The sequence below is a fragment of the Sander vitreus genome, chromosome 12 (genome assembly GCF_031162955.1).
Source record: "Sander vitreus isolate 19-12246 chromosome 12, sanVit1, whole genome shotgun sequence".
NCBI classification, from domain to species: domain Eukaryota; kingdom Metazoa; phylum Chordata; class Actinopteri; order Perciformes; family Percidae; genus Sander; species Sander vitreus.
In genome coordinates this window covers 26,703,804-26,717,739 of record NC_135866.1, presented here as the reverse complement: position 1 = coordinate 26,717,739, position 13,936 = coordinate 26,703,804, and the positions used below count along the sequence as shown (strand labels likewise).

Sequence of the window (13,936 nt, the reverse complement as noted above, 5' to 3'; positions counted from 1 at the left end):
TCACCATGAAACTTCCCCAGTTGATTACTGACATTAAGACAAATATGTTTTGTATTACAAGTTTTCTGAAATTGTATGTAGAATGTTACATAAATCAGGCTATGAATGATATCTGAACAAATCCCTCTGTAAAACCCTCCGGAATATAGATAGGACTGAAACTGGAAAGTTTGGTGTATGTAAGTGCTACTGGAGAGTGGAGATTTCTGGCTCAGAGTCTGAGAAAACGGCCTTTAAAGATATGGATTATAAAATATCATACATTTTGCAAGGTGCAATAGGGTTAAAACCTTTAACTAACAGATATCAACATGAAACTTCCCGAGTTGATTACTTACATTAACACATGTATTTTTGTATTACAACTTTTCTAAAAACATCTAAATGTGTATTTTGGATGTTCATTTATTGTTCATTCATCTTTTATAATTCAACTTTATAGGAAACTCAGTCACTCTAATGCGAAAGACAGCTATATGCTATGGTTGGTTTAATGTAAAATGAGCCAATGCTAATGTAGTGTCCATTGTCAACCTCCTCCTATTGAAGCACAGCAAATATCATTTTTATACATTCACATTCTGTGAATTGTAATCAAATAGATGCCATTTTTTTTTAAAGTTTGAGACTAATTGCTGGATGAAAAATGAAGTCAGGTTTCTCAAACGTCAAGGGTTTCATACTGCTTTAGAAAAGTTTTCAGAAAATCCCCGCACACGACGCAGTACAAGATCAGGAACATGAGAAAGGAAGGCTCGGCACACTTAAATGATAACAAAAATAAATAATAATAATAATAATATGGAAATATTTAACAATAAAGCCAAGCTTCCAGTCACTACATCTTCTTCAGCGCAAATGTTTAAGGGAAAGTTCAATTTAAAGCTTATATATGTGCTTTGTTTGTGGACTTATGGGAAATGCAGCTGGGGAGGAGGAGCTAAGGGTGGATCTGATGGAGAACCTGAGGAAACCGCTATGGTAGCGACTTGTCAATCTCAAGGTAGTTTTGCGTTTTGACCTTTTCTCCACAGCGCTGCATAGGAGGGTCTGGCTAGTCCACACAGCATTCCGGGATGGGGGGAAAACCTGCTCTGATTTATTGGCATTTCTTTAAACCAATCACAATCGTCATGGGCGGGGCTAAGCGCCCGACAGAGCCATGGTGCCTCTGCAAAATAGCCTCGGGAAGGAACTTGGTTTGGTGGAACGTGTGTACGTTCAAAAGTTGTTTAAGTCGTGCAACAGAAAACTCAGATTGGACAGATAGTCTAGCTAGCTGTCTGGATTTACCCTGCAGAGATCTGAGGAGCAGTTAACCATAGTCCTCACAAATCTACCGGAGGTTAGAACGCCAACACAAAGAAAGTTGAAGGAAACGGACTTTCGGTTGAAAAGAGCGTGATCCAGCGAATTTTCCGACGCCACTGGAGCAATCCAGAAGTGGAACATTGTGGATATAGCCTAACCTCAAGGTAGCAACGCCCTGAATCATCCCCTGCTTTATCGTCTTTATCGTATTTTAAACTAAATGTGATCATAATTTACAAAAGAATGAATGAACATGATACTGTATTGAAGAAGACTTGAAAACTAGAGGGTGAGACCATAAACATGTTATGATTATGTTTACCGAGGTAATAAATCAAGTTAGAAGTAGGGTCACTTTCTCATTTCATAGACTTCTACAGAAACTGACTTCTTTGTGCAACCAGTGAAGTCTCCCTCTGCTGGCCATTAGAAATAAAGCAGGTTTAAGGCACTTCAGCATTGGCAATACTTTTTTTTTTTTTTTATCTATGCTTCATGTCATTCTCCATCCGTCCACCAGATACCCTATAACTTTCCCAGTCACCTGACTCCCACAGCCGCCTGCTCCCCATTCTCCAATCACCCTGTCAGTAGATATACCTGTCTGCCTGGTAGTCTTCAATTAAAGGTGCACTATGAGTTCCTGCATGGTTTCAGCACAATTTCATTTTTGTCTCAACTCGTAGGCATCTCTCCTTGATCCGCTAGCTGCCTGTCTCCTGAACACACTGTGAAAAAGCCCGGTCTCAGGAGACAACACAATGGTCGTAAACGTCAAACAAACACTAGGGACACAGGCTGTGCACCAAAATATAACAAACCACGTTCCAGCCAATCACCGACAAGATGGTTGGGGGAGGGGGTGGGGGTTAGTGACAGTTAGTCAGTTAGTCATGACAGTTACGGAAACATGAGGGGAGGGGCGAACTTGCTCTGTTTTGTTTGGTATTTACTTTGAACGTCAACAGAAGTGACGTCATGCAGGAACTCATAGTGCACCTTTAAGATAGCTAGCTTTCTGTCTAAAGCTAGCTAAGTTAGCTTTAGACAGAGTTTGACAATATAACACCATTTTTGATCAAATTCAGTCATAGCACACTACCACAAATCATGACCTCAGCAATGACATGTTAGACTCAAGTCTGACACAGTCTGAAAGATCAATTATAGTCTTATTATAACCATTTATTTAGAGCACAGTACAGACCACAACATGCACTAACTGGGATTTACACTTCTGGCATATCTCTCAGTTTTACAACACAAAATATTCAAATGAATTACAGTTATGAAACAAAGCAGTTATTAAAAGCAGTAGTTTACATCATCAGCAAGTGAGAAACATGTTCAACACAAGTTCAGATTCACCAAATTGGGCATACTGCAGCATATTAATTACATTCACAGCACCCGATCAAATTAGTTGAATTTAGCACCTCTGCCTTGTAAGGCGGGGACTTCATCTGCAACGCCCCATCGGTAACAACGAATGCAAGGCAAACCATCTGTAAATCCTGTTAATATCTTTAAGCTGAATACGATACAATAGTCACATGTCGTGTTTAAACATGCACATGTACACAATAAATAAAACAGAACAATAAAAAAATGTGCAGATTGTTGGTTATCCCGCTATCTTTGGGCTTAACCGTAGACTGTAAAAATAATGGACGAAGCTTCCGAGTCTGAACAATGAAGCCAATGAGGAAGTGCCTTAAACCTGCATTATAACAATTTTCCAGCAGGGGGTGACTCAACTGGTTGCAAAAAGAAGTCCGTTTCTATAGAAGTCTATGAGAAAATGACCCTTCTTCTGACTTGATTTATTACCTCAGTAACCAATTTTATAATGAGTTTATGGCCTCAATCGCTACTTTGATTTGATTTATTATGTATCTCAAACGATCAACGATGTTACAAAAGAAAAAAAACAACTAATTAAAACCCCCAAATTAAAACACAAACAATCATAGTTTACCAAAGACCAAAAAAATAAATAAAAAAGGATAAGTTCGAGGTGGAGCAGGCAGAAGCATACAGCTCATTAGGTCCTGCCCCTACTTCACAATATCACATTATTACAAAACAAATAGATATGCAAATATAGCATAGACTATTTCAGGTCTTACAATAACTTACAACAACTTTCAAGTCTTCTTCAATACAGCATAGTGTTCATTTGGTAAATTATGGTCTCATTTAGTTTAAAATAGACGATAAAGATGGAGTGCTTTATGGCCGACCTGTCAATCAGGACAGAGGCAAAAATCGTCAAGTCCGGTTTAAAAAAACAAAAACACGATGGCGATGGCCAAACTCATGTTTAAAAAGGAAGTCCACAAACCACTGGGTGACGTCACTGCGTATACGTCCACTATTTTTACAGTCTTTGGGCTTAACACAGGTTCTCTGGTATCAAAAGGGGGTCACCTTTAGTAACCTATGTTGCACTGCTTAACGTTTCAGTGAAAATTCAATTCAGAGAATCAGATCAAAACCTGCCAACAGCCCGACTATTGACCAATCAGATCACTGTCTACAGGATCCTGACAGGGACAAAAGTGCTGAGTTCACAGTACAATAAAGTGGCAAGTATTAAAAAGCAACAGAGACATTTTTAATCATCAGTAGAATCCCTTTGCTTTGCTCATGATAATGACGTCAGAGATACAGGGAATGTTTTTCTTTTTTACACAACCATCTGTGCACTCCAGGTTTAAAACACAGCTAAAGAAAAACAACTGTAGTTAGATATGGAATGTATTCAATTTCTAAAATAGCTCCCAGTAAATTATAATTGCAACGTTATGTTTTTCATCTCTAGCTTTAGCTGCTTTCTTTACTTCTAACTGTTTTAAAGTGTATTCACAGTTGCATTAGCATTTTTTATTATGGGAAAAAACAAAACAAACACAAATACATTTTTTATCGAGGTATTATTTGCCACTACTTCTATTCCTCCTTCATTTACACTAGTTGTGTGATTATTCTGTCAGTCTCTGACCTGCAGCTGCATACTTCCTGGGCTTTCATCTGATCCCATATCAAGTAATCTGCCCTTTTCTGTTGATGTTGCATGTCACTGGATTGGATTGTTATTAAAAAAAGCTGCCCCATTAACATGAATGTGCATAAAGCTGGATCTGTAAACTAGCATTAACTGTGCCAGCTGATAACCACATTCATGATTCACTAGTTATGGATGTTAGACTCAATGAAGACAAATCAAAGAGAGCAAGGCTGTGTTGATACAGGCCCCAGATGGTGTGGAGTCACATTTCAATCTAATTTTGCGTGTTTTTAATTTAGATTAAACCTGTCATCTGAAACCAACAAACCATATGTGAAATATCTTGATATCTTGATTTTTCTCTCCCTCCTACTATATCTATCTCATCGACTATATCTTTCTTTTCCACACACACACACACACACACACACACACACACACACACACACACACACACACACACAGACGACAATCATTTTTATTATAAAACTGAAAATGTGTTGCTGCTGCTCTTCTCTTATTGCACTTTAATTATTATGTATTATGGTATATGGCATTGTGTGTATTTTATTATATTTATGTACTTGGCAGAACTACTCCTTGGCTTTTAACATTGCCCCCGGGGGATAAATAAAGTTATTTGAATTGAATTGATTAAATTCACTCGGGCAGAACTTCAGAGTCAGTCATTGGAACATAAGTTAACATATACAGATCCAAAAACCTGAAGCAGACTGTTGACATGTTTGTCTCTCGGGGCTGAGTTTTAAGTTTAAAGGGCAACAAGATCACTGCAGGAAACAGGAAGTGATTCATTATTTCTTGCGTGGCACCTTGTCACCAAGCGGTACTTCATCCATTAGTTTCTGCAGAGAGACCACAAAGGGCTGTCAGTGTCACGGTCTCAAAATTAAATGTAAAAGATTGAATAAAATGTATACAACATATATGTAACACACACACACACACACACACACACACACACACACACACACACACACACACCTGGAGCAGTCTGCTGAAGTAGGTGAAGCCGTCCTCTCCGTCCCTGCGGTTGTCGTCCACCTTGTATCTCCTGCAGGCCAGCAGCAGCTCGTTGGAGCTGTAGAGGGGGGCAGGGTCAACCGAGTGGCTGTTGATCAGGCTGACCAGGTACTCCCGGTAATGCTTCCTGGATACAAGTACAACAAGTCAGTATGAGATTTTGTTGCTACCTGTCACCTGTTAAAAAGAAAAGTTGGATTCTTTTTACAACCTGGGTCCTTTGTATCAGGTACGATAACATTTAACTTGCCTTCAATTCTCAAGTACGGAGCATGGCATGTACGATACGATAGCATGTACCACAAAGGTGGGAAATGATTGAACCTTGGGGAGACTCTGGCCTTAGACACACACTGTAGCACAAATAACATACTGTACATAATAACATACATTTTGCCTTCGTTGGCGACCAAGGCATCAGTACAACAAATAATACTCAATGAAGCTATCATACTCGCAGAGTCCAGCATGCCCATGTTGGGTCTGAGCTCCACAAGCTGAATCTGGCTGCTGCCCTCCCTCATCCTTCTGCTCTATCACTCCACACAGACCTGACAAAAGAGAGGGACAAAGAAACACAAAGAAAGAGAGACAAAGATCAGCGGGAAAGGGAATTGCAAAAATAAAAAAAAGACTTACAAAGATCAAATGCCCTGGAAAGGATATTATGTCACAAATCATTTCATTACTTTTTGGAACAGTTCTGTGTATTTTGTAACCGTTTGGAGGGCAGTGTTGAAAAAAGGAAAAAGGAGAGCTGTGAGATGAGGTGAGCTCCGTGCGCTTCACAGGAATGCCTATGAAAATTCCTGTTAATTCCCATGGAAAGTTTCCACCTTAAATATTCCTGGAATTTTGCAAACCTAGTCCTGATTTGGTGCCATGTCCATTTGACACTGCTGGTACAGTATTGATGGTATTTATCACAGATAATACATTTACACGATTAGCTATTTTTTTTCTCTCCAGCATTCCTCTCTAGCCTCATTTGCTGCAACAGTGTTGCTTTTTGCTGTAGTATTTTTTTTCTATATTCTTCATAGCGCGCCATTATAACAACTTGTTCCTCTTCACTGAAGTGGACGACATGCCACGAGTCCATTTTCTGCAGTAGAACAGTCAAGCAACGCGCAAAACGTCCCCTTTAATGGGAACCTGCACAGAGCCGGATGGAGAAAACCTGAGTTAACAAACAAAGATGATCATCATCATCATGATACCCGTTCTCTCTGATTGGGGCTTTAGGTTTTTGTCGAGCCAGCTAACACAAAGAAAGCCGGGCTATGTGGCACTTGCTCCGTGGTCCACTCCTCTGCCCTACCTGTCTGTGTTCCAGGAGGAGGTTCAGTGTTGTAGGCCACTCCGTTATTCTGCGAGTCACAAAGAAAAGCAGAACACTTGTTACTCACATCTGTTTTACACAGTTTTGTACAGTAGCCCTGAGGTGCAAATCACCACCAATAAAAATAGTTTGACTTTGGTTTGGACCAAAGTTATTGTATCATAGGACAGTGTCAGAGCATAACAGCTAAATATGCTGTGTCAAGAGATCTACAATGTGCAGTTGTCATGTAAAAAATAAGAAAGCATTGAGTGGTCAAATACATATTGTTTTCTTTCTTAAATGTTATTTTTGTTTCTTGTTGGGTTTTGTGAAATGCTGTGATTTCTGTTTGTCGTTTTTTGTACTAAAATGTTGTGTTTCTGTTTCGTTGTTGTGTGAAATGTGATTTCAGTTATGTTTTCTTTCCCAATTTGTTAATGTACTTTCTAAAATGGTGCTTTTTCATTAGAAGGTTCAGTGAGGTCTGCAAATTATACAGACTTCTGTTCAATGCTGTGAGCACCACAAACTAAATTCTAATCACATCCATTATACTGTGGTGGAGGCAGAAATCTCAAAACATGTTTTGAAATGCAGATGATATGTTTACAGTGTGTGTGTGTGTGTGTGTGTGTGTGTGTGTGTGTGTGTGTGTGTGTGTGTGTGTGTGTGTGTACCTGCAGTAAAGCCTGCAGTCTGGAAGGTTCCCAGTCTCTCAGATAGAAGAGGCAGTCTCTGGGATGATGGGCATGTAGTCCAGACACACTGCACTCGTCCACTGCACAGGTCTGTTAGACAGACAGGAGAAGAGGAGACACCTGTCACTTGTTCATGCAGGGTTTAGAACTGAGTGAGGTGCGGAATAATTTCTTTTAATGGAGCTTATTTACTGCAATTCTAGACGAGCAAAATCCATACCAAAATGACAATAACAAACACAACACAAGCTATACACTACACACAAACTCACTATCTTAATAAAAAGCCTATAGAGGGACCTGTTGGCAAATATGATTTTATTGAAGCTGCACAATTTGTCACAATCAGTGGTGAAAAAGAACTAAGTATATTTCCTCAAGTATACTGTACTTAAAGGACAAATCCGGTGCAAAATGAACCTAGGGGTTAATAACACATGAGTACCGAGTCGACCTTTCTCTGGGATTTGTTTTCATGCTAATCGAATGTGACCAGTTTTAGCGCCATGCTTGAGCTATGTTACTGGTTACTGGTTACACGGCGTTCGTCGTTCGACTGGTCAGGACTGTTTTCCCAAGATGGCGCCTGCCTGTATAAATTAACGGTATTAACGGTCTTTATAAACTAAAATCATTTTTAATAAACTGTCTGTACACTTACAAAGTTCTCAATGCTTCGGTTTACATGTAGGGAGCCTCATTATGCTACCGTGGAAGTGTGGTGCTATTTTGAGCCTTGTTAGTGGTATAGAAATAGCGATTTCTTTTTACTTTCCTCACGCCCCAACGACTAGCGTTATAAGCTAATTAGCGGTTTGCGCTAAAACTGGTCACATTCGATTAGCATGAAAACATATCCCAGAGAATGGTCGACTCCGTACTCATGTGTTATTAACCCCTAGCTTCATTTTGTGCCGGATTTGTCCTATATGGGGTGATTTAGGCATGTATTTATCTTAATGATTGAAACACAAAATGTAAGGGGTAATACTATTCACGGTGCAGTAATAAACGGTAAATATGTGGACCATAATGCCATCTAATAAAAAAACAGTATTTTCTCCATAACTATTTTATAATTACAGCATGAAAACGTGGTACAGGACTACAGTACGTGTCAGACTTACAGTGTGGAACGGGTTGTTGCAGCCACTGCAGAACTGGTAACGACACTGAGAGCAGCAGAAATGCATGCAGCCTCCTTTAGACAGCGCGTACTGAAAGCGACAGTTAGGACAGGCTAGAGGGAAGGAGGAGAGGAGGAGTGACAGGCAGGATGTGAATAAATGAGAAAGAGGATGAGGGAAAAAAGAGAGAGGAGGGAGGCAGTCAGTATATACAGGAAAATCTTTTGAATCTAGTGTACAAATAAGCAGACTGAGCATAGATTATTTATTCATTGAGTTAACGTGTTTCACCCATCGACTGTAAAAATAACGGACGTAGCATCGGTGACGTCACCCATTGGTTTGTGGACTGCCGTTTTGCAGCCTCGAGTTTGCATTCTGGCCTTCGCCATCTTTTATTTAGGAGCCAGAAGTGACCATATTTGGACAAGAAGGCGGAGCCAGGGAAGATGACGTGGCTAAGCTAGTGTCATTTATGGTTTCAATGGCGCTAGACTAAGCTAAATGCTAAAGAGGGAAAGTCGCTGACTTTTAAACCAGCTGACACGAATCATCCAGTGGAGATTTACCAGCGGGAAAAACAGGGACATCAACAGTATACAGACCTGGATGAAAATCAAGACTTTCCTTTAAGTTACCGGCTAACGCTAGCGCTAGCTAGCTAGCCTTGATCGGCAAGGTGCTACCGAATGCTAGACAGCAAGACAGTGTTAGGCGGCCAAAATGTTCCAATCAACTTTTGATGAAGTGAAAACACACAGTGTGAGGGTCAAAAGCTGAAGATGAAAACATGGACAACACTCAAAACAATAAACAGCTATTTTAATGTACACAATGCCGTGGTTAGCATTGCTAAGCCTGTGTCCTGATTAGGGATTGACCGATACTGGTTTTTCAAGGCCGATACCGATGCCGATTATTAGTAGTTAATGAAACCGATAACCGATATTTGGAACCGATATGCATTTACAGAGAAAATGAATCAAAATTAAGATTTTGGAATGTTACAAACTCCAACACAAAACTATTTTTTAAAGGCTTTAAGCAATTATTTAATAAATGAGAAACTTTCAACATAATACCCAGTGACAGAGAGTCAGATAGTGTTGTGGGCAGGACATTAAGTCAGACTCAGAGACACAGAGCTGATTATGCTTAATTAGACGTGGGCTAGAGGAAATACTGTTGTCTACCAGCCAGCTGGTTGCATGCTGTTTTGGTTTACATAAATCAAAAATCTATTATTAGTGCACCCCTAGATAAAGTAGGACAACATATTACCTTCGACAACTGCTGCTAGAGAACCATAGTGTGTGTGTGTGTGTGTGTGTGTGTGAGTGTGTGTGTGTGTGTGTGTGTGTGTGTGTGCGCTTACTGATGCCGTTGTCTCTGAGGTATCCAGCCAGGCCCTGTCTCTGATACTCTGGATCATTCTCCCTCTTCCATAACTGGTACTGTTCACAGGACAGACCTGCATGCTGAGACTCCCACTGCAGAGGCAGTACAGAAATGTGCCCACCTGTCATTTTCCTGGTGAAATCAATGCTTTAAACCAAAGAAGCTAAAGAGGAACTTTATTTTAAGTTATTCTTTTTTCAGTTCATTTCAATTGGCTCTATATGTTTAACATTCTAACTATACTATCACACTATTCAGCACTTACTCAGTTAGCTCATATTTTTATGAGGAAACAAAGTTACAGTTTAATGTACATGGCTGTCTATGAGGATAGTGGTGCTGAATGTGCACAAATGCAAATGCATGGCTTTAATTTAAAATTTCTGAAAGATACAATGTATAGAAGTAAGAAAAGTAACATTAGTTATTAACCTTACAAAGACTAGAAGCCATCTTCCGACAAATCGGGCCAGGGGCGTAAAGTGGGGTGGTCCCTGCCCTACATCCTACCCCCCCTACTTTCTGCCGCCCTTACTCGGACCACACCCATCTTCGAACTCTGCCTTCATTGTGATCTCAACCACACACGCAAGTTTTGTACGGTTGTGACACTATCGTAGTGACAAAATCCATCGATCGACAGGCAGACAGAGAACACCGAGCAAAGTATCAGACATGTTGTGGTGTATTCATCTTAACTAATCTGTATGTGAAGGCTCACTGTCCCGGCTGTGTGTTTACAAGATACATAAACTGCTACTCATGGGTAACAGGTAGATTACTGTAAAGTTTGACTTTTCCGCAGTTAAGATCATTTCTCATTAAGCTGTAAGAGCATTTATACAAAAACAGTGAATTAGACTTTTTTTTTTAAATCACAAACTCCTCATGCAGTAGGCAGCTGCCACCTTGAGCATCTTGTTCAAAACAAGCATAAAGGGTGGCATAAAAACTAGACAAATTAAAATATATTAGTTTTTTTTCCAACTGCTTACACAGAAAAAATGTTCATGTCACACGATTTTTTAAACCTGTCACTCAAAGTGCAAAACTACACAGCAAATCTCCAAAACCATAAGCCATTTGTCAGCCTTTCACTCAGTTTTCAATTGCATAAAACACTATATTCAAAACACTACACACAATTCTCTACACAGGAAATCTAACAGGAAGTGACTTGCTTTCCTTTTCTAAACACAACCAATCAAAATGCTACGCTTATTTACCAGGGCACACACACACACACACACACTCCTCACTAACCAATCACTGCTTTAGTATAGGCCTATACAGAGGTCAAAGGTCAGATTACCTGTTTTGAAAAATGGATGCCAACAATAGACAGACAGCAAGGTGGAAGGAGGGACAGACAGGGGACGACAACAAGGAGGAGGAGGAGGGAAGAAGAGAAAGGAGAGCCATCTCTGATGAGATCAGGGCCACACTTATTCATCATGTGATCAACCACAGATTGACCAATGAGAGAAGCCCATCTTGAGTAGCTTTACAATGGCGTCCATACTGCATGCAACTATCTAATGACTATTTCAGCATTACAAATCAATCAGACTTCGTTTGTGCATACAATTCCCCCCCGCCACGACACACGCGCACACACACACACACACACACACATTCTTTATTCTAAAAATGACACCTTTGGTTTACATATGTTTGTAGTTTTGTTTTCTTGTTTCATGCTACTGTATACAACACTGTGCTGCTCTTACAAACGTGATGTTTTGCCCAATAAATATTTTCTGTTTCACTGTAACATTACATTGTTGTTTACAGTGCACTTTTCAACCCCTCTCAGCAGATTACTTTCACTCTAGAACATTGTAAATGTAGATATAAGCCTATGAAAGACAAAAGAGCTTTAGAACAACAGTGTGTACATGGTATATCCAAACATTTACTATTATGAAAAAAGTGGTGTTGAAATGAAGTGTTTGCTTCATTTTGAGATGTGTTTATGGTGTTTCATTTTGAAAGAGATGTGAGGCATTTTGCATTTTGTGTGTGCAGTTTTAGGAATTGTGTGTAGAGTTTTGAAAAAAGGAGACATAGTTTTGAAAACGTGTGTAAGCAGTTGGAAAAAACTGTAATAACAATCCTAAATAATTAACAAAAACGAGAAGGAGCTTAAATAACTTAATGCTGAAACTAGCTCAATAATAAGTTATTTGTGTGTCACAATCATTTGCATGGCTGCAGGGAGGGAAACAGGTGATATGCTGGAGAGGAGGAGAAACTATGAAGATACTCATTTATGCGTATAGACTAATTAACTGTATAATGACATATAATTTTATCTGCTGCCAGCATATGGACATGTTACACACATCCCGGTTATTTAGGAGGTCTGTTAAACCCTATAACATTGTAGGTCTTCTAGTGTGTCCCTGACATAATTCATATGAAACATTTGTTAAAGGTAGAACTTTAAGGACTGGGGAGGGGGGTTATTTACATATGTTTAACAAAAACATGAAGAGAGGGGGATCAACACAACACGACACATAATACTTACAGGCTTTTTACACTGAGCACAGAAACTGTTGCGGCACTGAAAACAGGTGACTTTAAGCTGGTCTCCATCATAGATGAACCCATATGAACACTGAGGAGAGGGAACAGGAGAATGGAGTATTATTATTTCATACGTATTTATATGAGATAATAATACTCCATTCTCCTTGCATAGTCTTAAAAATTGGACTTCATGAAATTTGTTCACCACCATTTTTTGTTGACAAAGCCAAGAGTGACTCGTCATGTACTCACATGACAGCACCAGAGGAACTTGGGGTCCTTGATCAGAGCCTGCTCTGTCAGCTTCTTATGGAACAGCTCATAGACTTCTGGCTCCAGACACTCTCGCAGCTGAAGTACATAATACAATAATACAACCATAGAAATAATACAAGCTAGAAATCAATCCCTGAAAGGTAGCAAGAACCCAGTCGGCATAGAAACGTAATACGTTATTTGTAATAGATGAGCCGAGATGTGCAAAACCACAGGTATGATCTTTTAAAAGGGACACTCCACTGATTTTACACATGAAGATTAGTTTACTCTTTGTAAATCTTTACAATCATTACCTGAAAGAACCAAGCAGGCCTGCCTTATTACACGATCCAAATGTTTTTCAAAACTTGCGATTTTCAGCGTGTGGCTTGCTAGCTCGAAGTCGGTTGTTGTTTCCCGAAGCGAAGGGAGTTTGACAACGGCAACACACAGAGAGAGGAAGGTAAAGGACATGCTGCGCGTGAGTCATGCGCCGAAATGTCAAGCAATTATCCTGAAAATGTACTTTCGTAGATCCAGACTAGTGACTGAGGGTGTGAGTAGCCGTTACGCCACTAAACTTTCAGCACCGCCTATCTCACAAGAACACATTGAACTCTGTTACGCCACTCTCTGGTGTGACCGGGCAGTGGTAGTGTGTTATCCCCCCCCTCATTCCTTCCTTGGTTCATCTGCTTTCCTACCTGGATGTCCAGGGTGGAGAAGTAGCTGTTGAGGTGTTCAGGGTCGTTGATGTCCGGCTCCCAGCAGACTGGACACACCATGTCTCTTATGTGTTTGTCCCTTACAGCGATGGTGAAGTGCTGCTGGAAACAACCACAACACACAGAACACTGACACGACGTCAGAGACTGCATCTGAGAGAGAAGAGAGGGTGAGAAAGTAGGAAAAGGACTTAAGAAATGCTTCGACACTTGCAAAGCATAATCATTCACTGTGTCGCAGTACCTTGCTGTGGGGGAAGACAGAGAGGCAGATGGGACACTCTTTAGCCAGCACTCTCTTGATGAACTCCCTGTCGTGGGACTCTCGCACAGCCTGCACTACATCTTCCAGGGAGTAAGGTGCGCTGTGCTCCAGAAGCAGCGACAGTGCCAGCTCACAGCGACCCCAGCTGGGAAGATCGTACACTGCTAGTAACCTCCGACATATGTGCTGGTAGAGAAGAAAGAAATTATGTAGAAGAATACAACAAGGTTAGACTTCACAT

At 40.2% G+C, this 13,936-nt stretch overlaps 1 protein-coding gene across 1 annotated transcript in view; it reads right to left on the bottom strand.

Annotated features, from left to right (window-relative positions):
* Nucleotides 1-5,081: 5,081 nt before the first annotated feature.
* rnf31 (ring finger protein 31) overlaps nucleotides 5,082-13,936 on the bottom strand; it is a 23,613-nt gene continuing 14,758 nt past the window's right edge. Inside the window, exons 13-23 of the mRNA XM_078263984.1 lie at nucleotides 13,675-13,881; nucleotides 13,410-13,583; nucleotides 12,700-12,798; nucleotides 12,446-12,535; nucleotides 9,890-10,004; nucleotides 8,515-8,627; nucleotides 7,367-7,477; nucleotides 6,687-6,735; nucleotides 5,820-5,916; nucleotides 5,327-5,492; nucleotides 5,082-5,187 (exon numbers count right to left, since the gene is read on the bottom strand). Of these exons, the coding sequence (XP_078120110.1) occupies nucleotides 5,137-5,187; nucleotides 5,327-5,492; nucleotides 5,820-5,916; nucleotides 6,687-6,735; nucleotides 7,367-7,477; nucleotides 8,515-8,627; nucleotides 9,890-10,004; nucleotides 12,446-12,535; nucleotides 12,700-12,798; nucleotides 13,410-13,583; nucleotides 13,675-13,881 (1,272 nt within the window). The 3' untranslated portion in view covers nucleotides 5,082-5,136. The remainder of the gene's footprint in view (nucleotides 5,188-5,326; nucleotides 5,493-5,819; nucleotides 5,917-6,686; nucleotides 6,736-7,366; nucleotides 7,478-8,514; nucleotides 8,628-9,889; nucleotides 10,005-12,445; nucleotides 12,536-12,699; nucleotides 12,799-13,409; nucleotides 13,584-13,674; nucleotides 13,882-13,936) is intronic.